Source organism: Macadamia integrifolia, chromosome 10 (assembly GCF_013358625.1).
Source record: "Macadamia integrifolia cultivar HAES 741 chromosome 10, SCU_Mint_v3, whole genome shotgun sequence".
Taxonomy (NCBI): Eukaryota; Viridiplantae; Streptophyta; class Magnoliopsida; order Proteales; family Proteaceae; genus Macadamia; species Macadamia integrifolia.
Genome location: NC_056566.1, coordinates 10,686,426 through 10,699,324, shown reverse-complemented (window position 1 = coordinate 10,699,324; position 12,899 = coordinate 10,686,426). Strand labels below are relative to the sequence as shown.

Genomic DNA, 12,899 nt, shown 5'->3' with positions numbered 1-12,899 from the left:
CCTTTTTTTTTTTTGGGTGAATAATAAATGCATTAAAAAAAGGGGGAGGGAGAATATGGCCCCATTAGGAGAAATTACAAACCCAATAAGGGTACCAAAGCCCATAAAGGACTACATCCAAGGCCCACATGAGCTTGAAGACTCACAAACTTGTCCATTACAACTGAAAAGCCCACATGGGCTAAAGACAAAACAAGGAAGCCCATTACAAGTGTAAATAGGAGAGAGACAGAGAGAGAGAGACAATAGGAATTTTGGGAGTCCCAATCAACTAAAATTGGGGCTGCCCAACTTCATTCATTATATAGACTGACAATTACATACTCCTATTAAAAATAGGAAACACAAAAAATGAAATAAAACAAACTTCTAATTCTAATCATCTAACATATCATCAATAGACCTAAATAGCCCCAAAGTGGAGTCGTGGCTTGCGCTAGACAGCTGGCCACAACTTCTACTCACGCCATACTTCTAACACTCCCACTCAAGCTGGAGCATAGATGTTAATCATGTCTAGATTGTTACAAATTTAGTCCACTCTACCACTCCCCAAAGACTCAAAGAAAACATCTACAAGTTGTTCTCCGGTGCGAACATGACTTGTAGAAATCACTCCTTGCTGTAATTTTTCTCGAACAAAGTGACAGTCTACCTCAATATGTTTTGTCCTCTCATGAAACACTGAATTTGAGGCAATATGGATCGCAGCTTGGTTATCACCCCACAACTGCATAGAAGAAGTGCACTCGAACCCAAGTTCCTTCAAAATCTACTTCACCTACATCAACTCACAAGTGACAAGAGCCATGGCACGATACTCAGACTTTGTGCTAGATCTAGCCACAACAGCCTACCTTCTTGCTCTTCCAAGACAAGATTTCCACCAAAAAACGTACAATATCCTGTAGTTGACCGTCTATCAATAGGAGATCCAGCCCAATCAACATCACAAAAACCCTCAACACTCTTATGTCCATGATTAGAGTACAAAAGACCATGACTTGGAGCTTTCTTGAGATATTTCAACATATGAACAATGGCATCCAATGTGAAGTTCATGGAGACGAAAGCAAATGACTCACAACACTAACATAGAAGGCAATAGAGTCATAGTCAAATAATTAGGCTTTCCTATCAATCTTCAATACTTCTCAGAATCACCTAGCACATCCCCACTCTCAACTGTGAGCTTAACATGTGGATCCATACGTGAATCCAAAGGCTTAGCTCCTAACATCCCAGTTTCTGTCAACAAATCCATAGCATATTTCCTCTGAAAGAAAGAAAAATTCCCTTCCTTGACTGAACTTCAATACCCAGGAAATACTTTAACCGCCCTAAATCCTTAGTATGAAACTTCTGTTATGGATGAGTTTTCAGACTTTGGATCCCTTCAATATCATCGCCAGTGATGACAATATCATCAACATAAACTAGAAGAGTCTGATCCTAAACTCACGAACCACAGTAGTGAACCTGCCGAACCACACCTAAGGAGAATACTTCAAACCTGTAGTAATAATGGGTTTTAGGAAAAGTGTCAATTGTCAAACATACCCTAAGGGGTTTAATGGTCTTTGTAATTCAATAGAACTTTCTCTCCGTTATTATAAATAAAGAGGGTTGATGTCATATCTGACACAAGTCATTACCCAATCCAACATGGTATCAGAATCATAGGATCCAAAACCCTAAGGGCTCTCTCTCTTCTCTATCTCTTTCTCTCTTTATCGTTTCTCTCTCTTCCAATGCATCCTTCCATCAACGCCTTCTTCCATCTGTCTCTCTCTCGTGGTGGGAGCTTCTTAAACCACCAAGAGGGTTTCTAGCCTCCATCCATCCTTCTCCTAGATTCAAACTCTCTTCTACAAGAGACCCACTCTTTTTCCATTGATTTTTCAAGGGTTTTCCCTCATAAATTGTTTTTTCATTGCCAAAATGATTTTTGCCTACTCGATGCTCCGATCATCTTGATGTTTATTACAATTGGTGCTCCTTATCCATGTAGTGGTATGTACCAACCATATTTCCGTTTGAGATCTTTATTCTAAAGCTATCCCCAAAATCGATTTCTCAAGGTTTTTACCCTTTATCGATTTTGGGGTTTTCTAACCTTTTCTGGTTTTTTATGCTTCTCTATCTCCTGCTAATGTCTCTTCTATTTGCACAGCCCCCTTGAGTAGCAACCATGTCTAACCAGCTCGTCTATTTTTACTGGTGGAGACACCACAACTCTTCCTACCTTTCCCCCTTATGCTATCAAACTTAATGGCACAAACTACCTTATGTGGTCACGCTCGGTCTGCATCTACATCAAGTCTAGTGGCTATTGCAAGTACCTCACTAGAACCTCAAAGCGTCCAACCACCCATCCTGAGATTGACAAGTGGGAGTGTGCCAATCTGGTTAATACCTTCCATGTCAACTCCACGTGGCCACAGCTTTCATGTGGCTATCTCCTCCTTGACTCTGCTTCGAAGATCTTGAAGTTTGTCCAAGATATCTATTACCAGGCAAGAAATGATGCTCAGGTCTTGAGACTTCACCAAAAGGTTCGTGATCTAAGGTAGAGAGGGCTCACTCTGTCACAATACTACTATGAGTTACGGACATTGTGGACTGAGCTAAACTTCTATTAGAAGTATACTCCTTTCACCCCTATAGATGTCACCAGTTTTCAGAAGCGAGAGGACAAGATCAGGGTCTATAACTTTTTAGCAAGTCTGAATGTGGAGTTTGATCAGCTGCAGTCCCAAGTTGAGTCGTGACCTTGGATCAAAACTATGTGGTGATCCAAATTTAGGAAAGTTGACGTACCACTATGCTTCCACAGCCTGCTGCCACTCCTACTGAGAGATCTGCACTTGTCTCTGGCACTCAGTCCCTTAATGCAGCCCCACACAATCTAGTGCTCCTCTACCAGGACTCCAGTTAAGTGCGATTATTATGGGAATGAGTGTCACACCAAAAAGCACTGTTGAAAGCTTCATGGCCATCCTACTAATACATCTGGAAAAGGGCGAGGGAAAGGTGCATGGTGGTCTATACCGTTTAATGATAACTCAACATTGGTCTCTAGTTAGGCTCTTCAGACATCTTCTACGTCACCTCCCATCTCTGAGTTACTACAGTGGCATCGTCGGTTGGGTCATCCCCATTTGGAAACCTTAGCTAGGGTTTTTTCCTTTTCAAAATTTGTAATTTGAGTCAATTTTTTTTCGATATGTGTTTTGGCCAAACAAACTCATATCACTTATTATGTTTCTGAAAATAAAAGTGAAACTTCAATTTCATTGATACATTCTAATATTTGGGGTCCATTCTGCTGTGTCTGTCAATGGTTATTGGTGGTTTCTCTTTTCTCTTTTTTATTGATTGTCATTCTCGTACCACTTGAGTTTATATGATGTAAACCAAGGGCGAGACCATCTATTGCTTTTAGCAGTTTCATCGCATAGTTCGAACTCAATCAGGTGCTACCATTAAGATCCTTCGAAGCGACAATGGCAGTGAATACTTCGCAAGGTCCTTTCAGGCTTACTTTTTTTATCATGGGATGATCCATCAGACTAGTTGTGTGGATACTCCGGCTCAGAATCAGGTTACTGAGCGGAAGAATCACCGCCTTTGTAATGTAGCACACTCTCTAATGTTTGAGATGCATGTTCTTCCCCAGTACTGGAGTAATGCGATTTCCACTGCTGCCATTCTTATAAGTTAAATGCCTTCCCAGGTCCATTCCTTCTGCTCCCCTCTGGATCTTCTCCAAGGTTCCTCTGCTTTTCCTATTCCTCCTAAGGTATTCGGTAGTGTTTACTATGCTCGCAATCATCAACCTCATTGAAAGCTTAATCCACGTGGTCTCCGGTGCATTATTCAGGGGTATGCTTCTACTCAGAAAGGCTATCAATGTTTTAATCCTCCCACTCAGCATTGGTTTGTGACTATTGATGTTGTCTTTCACGAATTTGCATTATACTACACTGCGACACCTCTTCAAGGAGAGTCTCCTTCCACATTGTGGAAGATGTGCCGCCTATTGAACTTGTTATCCCTGCCAGTATCCCGTTTCAGGAGGAGAGTGACACTCCTTCGCCTCGGAAAGAGATACGTGTTTATAGTCGCAAACAACTGACTCAAACCACTACACATCCGGCATCTACCCTACCATGTTAGTTGTCTCCACTCGAGCCTGATCTTGTCCCCTTGGACCTAGGTTATTCTCCTTCTGTTGATCCCTCCCTTGAGCTGCCTATTACTGTTCGTAAAGGGAATAGGTCTTGTACTTTACATCCTATTGTTAAAATTGTTTCTTATAACTCACTTTCTCCTTCCAACTATAGTTTTGTGTCTTCTCTTTCCTATGTGTTTATTCCTCATACCTGGTAGGAAGCGAATGCAAACACACAATGGCAGGCAACTATGGTTGAAGAGATGCAAGCTCTAAAGAAGAATGACACATGGGATCTGGTGTGCCTTCCCTCACAAAAGAAGACAATTGGGTGCAAGTGGGTCTTCACAGTAAAACAGAAGGCTGATGGTACAGTGAATCATAGTTGTCACGACGCCAAGGCAAACCAAGGCGTTGAAGGGTTGTCTAAGCGCTTAGGCAAGAAAGCGCCCGCCTTAAGGCAAACAAGGCGACCAAGTGTTATTTTTTATTTTCCCTATTTTCTAACATTATATAGTAAGTTACATATACCATGTATCATAAAAAATCAACATTAAGTCATTAAAAATCAACATTTAGCTACATCAAATCATAAAAAATCAACATTTAGAGAAATGTTCTTGTTCTATAATAAGTTATATTTGGACAAATGATTTTATTTTTACATGAGACTTTTTGTATTGAGTATAACATAAAACCATCTTTCCAACAAGTCTAAGATTACTTAAATTTGAGTTGTCATGACAAAGTTATGTTCAGGTCAAACTTATTTTAAAGTACGCAAATACTATTAAAATCGCCTGAATGAAAATAATTTTATGGATATCAAACAAAAGATTATTTTACCGGACTTTTGGTTTTTAGAATGTTTTAACTTACTAGGATTTATAAAAAAATTATAATTGAGAAAAACCCCAGCATTTAAAAGTGGAAAATCATCCCCTATAACCAAAATCCAACTTTTGTTCATGTCTGGGTGTTAACTTTTTATCTTTTTGGAATTTCATTTTTAAACTATTTTTATTGGATTCAAATAGGGGTTTTGCTTAATTATAAATAATATCTTCAGTAATTTATATGATATTTGGCTTAAATAAGTGCCAAAACGCAAAGCGACATGCAGTGCAATAAGGCGATCGCCTAGGCCCCAGGCAAACCGCCTAGACGCCAAGTCGTCACCATAGCAACGCCTTGACAACTATGCAGTGGATCAGTACAAGGCCAAACTTGTGTGCCAAGGGCTTCACTCAGACTTGTGGGATTGACTACCAGGAGACTTTTGCTCAAGCTACGAAGATGAACACAATCCGTGTTATCTTAACTTATGCCACCAACTTAGATTGGGATCTCCAGCAATTAGATATGAAGAATGTCTTCTTTTATAGGGAACTTGAGGAGGAAGTGTATAGATACATTCCTCCTGGGTTCACTTGCACCAAAACCCAAGGGAAGGTAAGCAAGTTGAAACGCGCATTGTATGGGCTAAAGCAATCCCCTCCTGCTTGGTTCATACGTTTCCACAAGGCTATGGTTGCTACAAGTTACTCTCAAAGCAATGCCGACTACATTCTGTTCATCAAGAGATCTGGTGGGAAGATTGCTATCCAGATAGTCTATGTAGATGATATTGTTGGATACTTGAGTGAGGAATTCGAGATCAAAGATCTAGGATAACTTCGTTACTTCCTAGGCATTGAAGTTGTCATGTCTTCTCGTGGGATCTACTTGTCTCAGCGGAAGTATGTACTTGATCTTCTTTCTAAAATAAGTATATTGGGGTGTAAGCTGGCAAACACTCCTAGTGAAGCTAATGTTAACCTGAGTAGGAAAAAAGGTGGTCTTGTACTCCTGTGGATAAGGGGAGATATTAAAGATTAGTTAAGCGCCTGATCTATTTTCTCATGCATGCCTTGACATAACATTTGTCGTCAACCTGGTTAGTCGGTACATGCATGATCCCTACTACACTCACATGGAAGTTGTGTTGCGTATTCCCGGTACTAAAATCTGCCCAAAGACATGGTATCCTTTTTTCTCCTCCTAATCACTTTAGGGTGGAGGTCTTCACAGATGCTGATTTGGGGTTCCCCTGATGACCGCAGGTCTACTACTGGTTATTGCACATTTGTTAGTGGCAACCTTGTTATATGGTGAGGCAAGAAACAAACCATGGTTACCCGTTCAAGTGCCGAAGCAGAGTCCCATGCTATGGCATATGGCATTTGTGAGCTCCTATGGCTTCATGGTCTTCTCATAGATTTAGTTGTCCCTGCCACCCATCCTATGAAGCTCTTTTGTAACAGCAAATCTGCCATTAGCATTGCTCACAACCCTGTCCAACATGATCGAAACCAAGCATGTGGAGATCGATAGACACTTCATCAAAGAGAAGCTAGATATTGATCGGCACTCCCCCTCAAGCTGAAGCATAGATGTTAATCATGTCCAGCTTGTTACAAATATAGTACACTCTACTACTCCCCAAAGACTTAGTGAAACATCTGCAAGTTATTACGCTATACGAACATGACTTGTAGAAATCACTCATTGCTGTAATTTTTCTCGAACAAAGTGGCAGTCTACCTCAATATGTTTTGTCCTCTCATTGAACGCTGATTTGATGCAATATGGATCGCAACTTGGTTATCACACCACAACTGCATAGATAAGTGCACTCAAACCCAAGTTCTGTAAAAAAATCTGCTTCACCCACATCAACTCACAAGTGATAAGAGCCATAGCACGATACTTAGACTCTGCGCTAGACCTAGCCACAATAGCTTGCCTCTTGCTCTTCTAAGACATAAGATTTCTACCAACAAATGTACAATATTCTATAGTTGACCTTCTATCAACAAGAGATTCAGCCCCAATCAACATCACAGAAACCCTTAACACACTTCTGTCCATGATCAGAGTACAACAGACCATAACTTGGATTTTTCTTGAGATATCTCAAAATACGAACAATGGCATCCCAATGTGAAGTTCATGGAGACGAAAGAAATTGACTCACAATACTAACAAGGAAGGCAATGTTAGGTCGATTCATAGTCAAATAATTAAGCTTTCCCACCAATCTTCGATACTTCTCAGAATCACCTAGCACATCACCACTCTCAACTGTGAGCGTTACATCTGGATCTATAAGAGTATCCAAAGGTTTGGCTCCTAACATCCCAGTTTCTATCAACAAATCTAGAACATATTTCCTCTGAGAGAGGAAAATTGCCTTCCTTGACTAAGCATTTCAATACTCAAAAAATACTTTAACCGCCCTAGATCCTTGGTTTGAAACTTTTGTTGTAGATGAGTTTTCAAACTTTGGATCCCTTCAATATCATCGCCAGATCACAAGAAATATCCTTCTGGTACCATATTTCCGATAAAACACTGAGACATCACTGTCACATCTGGACATCCCAAACTCACGAACCACAATAGTGAACCTGCCAAACCACGCCTGAGGAGACTATTTCAAACCATATAAGGAGGGTTCAAGTCATGCTATCGGAAGGGGAGGAGGTTTTTACTCTCAAAATTGTTCAGAAGCAAACTTCAGTTATGCTTTACCTCGACTATAGCGAGAGGGAGGGGATTTTGGGATGCCCCTGGTTCAATACAATGAAGTTAGACAAAGTTGGAGCTAACATTCCAATTGTGAGACAGCATTGAAAGCAATTTCAGCCGACTGACACTCATTGGATCTGATAATTCTCAAAGCCACTTCATTGTTCAGACATCTTTGACTCCTAATGTTAGAAGTGATGAACGCATACTACAGCTATTCCGAGTGATGTACCGGTTGTTTGACAAGCACAAGGAATCAAGGCGTAGACACATATGCATCCACACCCAAATGATGAGATGAATATATTAGTGCCCTACCAAATGGAAATAGTTTGAGTAGAAATGAACCGGAAATTGCTTTACTCAACAAGACTCCACACGTCATAGATTTGTGCGAAAGGTTAGTGAGGCAGAAGTCAAAGAAGCTTTAAGAAAGATGAAATCAAGAAAAACACCAGGCCTGGATGAGATCCCAAGAGAAGTGTGGAAAACCCTAGGAGTATGTGGGATTGTTTAGTTAACCAAGTTGTTTAACAGGATTATAAACACTAGGAAGATGCCAGATAATTGGAAGATAAGCATTTGGAAGATAAGCATTGTAGTCCTGGTCTACAAAATAAAGAGAATATCCAGAGCTGCAATAACTTTAGAAGCATAAAACTAATGAGCCATACAATGAAACTATGGGAGAAGATTATTGAACCCCGCATAAGAAGAGAAACTAAGATCTAGAAGAACTAAGTTGGATTTATGTCAGGTGGATCCGTGACTGAGGCTATCTACCTACTGAGGAGGCTTATGAAAAGTTATAGAGCCCACAAGAAGAATCTCCACATTGTCTTTATTGACCTAGAACAAGCATATGACAGCGTCCCTAGAGATTTAATCCTACATGTAATAGTAAAGAGAGAGATATCTAGTACATATGTGGATATAATTAAGGACATACATGAGGGCGTGGTGACTAGTGTGAAATTTGTAGGAGGTCAAGGCAAGGAATTCACAATTACAATTGGGTTACATCAAGGATCGGCCTTAAGCCCCTATTTATTTGCACTTATCATGGATGAGTTAAGCAAGAGCATTCTAAATGAGGTTCCCTAGTGTATGCTCTTTGTGGATGACATTATTTTAATCGATGAGATTAAAGCAAGGATTAGTGCTAAATTGGAGCAATAGAGATAGACCTTGGAAACAAGAGGCTTTAAATTACAGAATGAAGACGGAGTATATGATGTGTAACTTTAGCAACACTACGTTAGATAGTAATATGGTGAAAATCAACCAGAGAGAGAAATTCCTCAAAGTGATTATATTAGATATCTAGGGTCAACCATAAATAAAGAATGTGACATAAAGGATGATGTTTCACAGAAAATTAAAGTGAGATGGATGAAGTGGAAAGGCGTATTCGGAGTGTTGTGTGATCGGCATCTCCCTTTAAAGCTTAAGGGAAAATTCTATAGGACTATTGTACGACCAGCTATGATGTATGGGGTAGAAAGTTGGGCTGTTAAGAAATGCCATACAGAGAAGCTATGTGTAGCTAAGATGAAGATGCCAAGATTGGATGTGCGGTAAGACAAGGATAAAGTAAGAAATTAGCATATTAGAGCTGACTTGGGAGTTGAACCGATCAACGACAAGCTCTGCAAATGTCATTTGAGGTGGTATGGTCACGTTCAAAGGAGGCCTGAGGACGCCCCAGTAAGGAGGAGTGATTTGATTCATATTGAAGGAGCTAACAAAGCTAAGGGCAGGCCTAAAATGACCATAGACGAAGTGTTGAGGAATGACAAGCATAATCTTGGTCTTGTTCCAAGTCTGACCTTGGATAGAGCCTATTGGAGGACAAGGATCCATGTAGCCGACCCCATATACCTATGATTCTCCTGAGTCATTGGGCTATACCTCTTTCCTCTTACTCTCATCTTTCCACTCCCATCTTTCCTCTCTCATCTCTCATCTCTCATCTCTCATCTCTCATCTCTCATCTCTCATCTCTCATCTCTCATCTCTCATCTCTCATCTCTCATCTCTCATCTCTCATCTTTGCATCTCTTTTGTTTGGACTTTTTTTTCTGGATGGATCCAGGTAGCCAACCCTATTAAGTTGGGATAAGGCTGAGATTGTTGTTGTATGTTTATACTTGCATATTGCTTGCTTGTTTTGATCTTTAAGGGTATTTTAAGCTAGTAATCTTATACGCAGATAGATTTTTCTTTTTCAAATATTCTTACTTAGGTTTTTTTTTTTATTACCTATTAGTAGGTTTGATATTGTATTTGACAATGAATATTTGAATCACATAGATGACATTTTAAACAAAGATAACCTGACATGGGTTGGGGTATCATTCTTTATTGCTTATGTAGTGCACAAGCTTAAAACGCTCGTTCTGCATGTATTCTAAGTGTATCCCAGACATATCTAAGTCTATCTAGCATCTCTCCGATATATCTTCAATAAACTCTTAAAACCAGCTTCCTGATATGCTCTCCAGTACCAATATTTGACAACTTGCTCTGAAATATAGTATAACGGCCAACAGTAATACCGGAAGAACTACAATGCATGTGTTACAAGATGGTCCATGAAATTTGACACATGGACACTCCAGAAGCCTCTTCTCCACTCAACTTGGAAATGGAAAAATTGTCCCTCCATGTGGCTCAAACGAAGCCACCCACATAATAATGGTAGGACTCAACCATAATATCTTCTACACACATCTGAAAAGATATAAATAAAAAATTCCATGGGTGGTCCACTAACCTAAGTTATGTGGTGGCCACTTGATTTGAGAAATTGAGACACATGGAGGGCAGCTTTAGCCTGTTGGAAAGATAAGGAACCTGATGACCTAAGCCAAGCCGAAACAAACACTAGCAAAACTACAGAACTCGGAATCGTAGTGAATCTAAAAGCTGAGAAATAGGACAAAAACAATATGTGATTATATCTTGCAAACTATAAATCCGATGGGACTGAAACTAACATATTCTTGAGGTCCTAATGGGGTAAAGACATGGCTAAAATATCTAAGGGAACTAATGGTTAGATTAGAAGAAACACACATGGACAGAAAATAGAAAGTAGTGATAAACAAAAAATAGTAAGGAGAACTAGCATAACTCATAATCTAACAATCTGATGGACATCAAACTTGGTTGAGTGGAGTAGATATGATGGGGAATAAAACAGTTAAAGCTCAGCCCAATCTGATGGGTAGATTCTCAGAAAATAGAGACTGAACTTCAGACTCATATGCTGTCAAACATTCCTATCGCAGACCTGTAACAGCATAGAAAAACAATAGAGAATAGAAGAAACTTGAAGAGAAATATTAAGTGACTAAATAAGCACAAACCGAAGATCGGAAGACACCTAATAAGAGGCCACGATGGAGAGAAATAGTTGCTGGAATATCGGCAGCACAGTGAATGAACAAGAAGAAAAGGAGAAAGAACAAGAAAAATATGGCTTGGCTCCACCACCAAAGCCTGCGGTTGGGCTTCACTACCCTGCCTCCAAAGCTTCACCACCTTGGCTGCAATTGATTCACCACAGTACACACTCACATAGAGCTCTTTTATCAAAACATCAAATCATGGGCTAGCAGCCCCTTGCACTTCATTTATATTAACCAATGAACTAAATACAAAAATAGAAAGCCCCATGGCATGGAACTGCCTGTCAAGCAAACACTCAAAGCGTGGAACTGCCTGTCAAGCACCATACAGGCATATACAGGGAAGAACAAAACAGAACGGAGGCAGGACTGGATAAACCTGCTCTGATACAATTTTAGTTTTCATCTCAAAAGACTGGCCTGTTAGTGGAGGTACTCACATGTATATGAAGACAAGGATGGTTCACTTTTGGGGGAATATGAGTAGAAGCAATAACAAGAATATCTCGACTGGAACATTATTTACAAGCGATAAGTAATTTGACTTATTCACATATAGATCATGAATGTTTGGAATCCATATTATGCATGGAGACATTGCTTTTGCTGATTTGAATTGAAGGGTGATATCAAATCAAAAGTTGCATCATTTAGTTATTAGTGAGAACCCCATTCTGAAAAAGCATCCATTTCATCCTTCATATTTTGTCTTTGGTGATGCCAAGTAACAAGTTACTAACTGAAAACTTCTCAAACAGTCATCCCTGCATTTGATTAGGTAGAATGATGCATTTAAGACAGAATACCAATTATAATAATCCATGCTTAAAACCATGACAGACAAGATTTTGCTCGGGACAAACACCACAGTTTGACTCAAGGACAAGTCATCTTCCCAAAATATAAAAACTTTGGATGAGTCCTCTTTCTCATATACTACTCATTAAAGCAGAAAATAGGAATGTCATGTCCAAGAAAGGAAAGTTTCTCAACACAAGGTAAAGAGAAATACCATACCCACGGATCCATGGCTGGAAAATTAACACCTTTTTTCAACTTTAAGAACAATTGACCATCATATAACCCACGTACAAAAAATCTGCACATAGAAGACATTCAAGCTTAAACAGAAATACTATCTATTTGCATGGGAAATTAATTAATTCATAGTACATACTCATAAGCATAAGCACCACTGCTAGAGTTTTCCTATACAGAAAGTGATTTTAAAAGAAATATATCAAATTTTCTGAAGAATGTAACAGTTTACCTCATTTATGGAAGGAGACTGAAACAATCCGCATCAAACATGATCAAGAAATTTCAACCATTGATATTTCAAACATATCATACAATTAAACTAGAAAAAGACTTTTGGTCGTTCAATAGAAGAGGAACTTAATGCAACTAGACAAAAAGAAATGGGCAAAAATGACAATAAGAAAAATAAACAAATGAAAAAAAATAATCCCGCCACAGAAGCACGACCTTTTTGACATCCTCCCTGATTTTTCAACTCATTCCTGACTATCATTTTTTGTCTCATTGGATTGCACAAGGAATAAGCTTTTGTGGCAACACTTAATTGAGGAGCCTGAACAAATTTATACCGTGCCAAAATTTATGCATCAGATGCTATATGATATTGGATTTTAAGATCAACTTGGTCACAAAATATCCTGCACTAAAGCAGCGGGAGCCTCATGCACTTGCTCATTTTTATTTTTTTTTTTTTTTTTTTT

General features: G+C 39.3%; 1 protein-coding gene across 3 annotated transcripts in view; it reads right to left on the bottom strand.

The window, feature by feature from the left end:
• The window catches only part of LOC122091317, a 79,701-nt gene extending 67,415 nt beyond the window's left edge, over positions 1-12,286 (bottom strand). For 2 of the 3 annotated variants that reach the window (XM_042661185.1, XM_042661186.1), the window contains exon 1: positions 12,175-12,285. In XM_042661185.1, the coding sequence (XP_042517119.1) occupies positions 12,175-12,273 (99 nt within the window). In that variant the 5' untranslated portion in view covers positions 12,274-12,285. Of the gene's footprint in view, positions 1-12,174 lie in introns of all 3 variants that reach the window. The other variant, XM_042661187.1, reaches the window with a different exon arrangement.
• Positions 12,287-12,899: the final 613 nt, after the last annotated feature.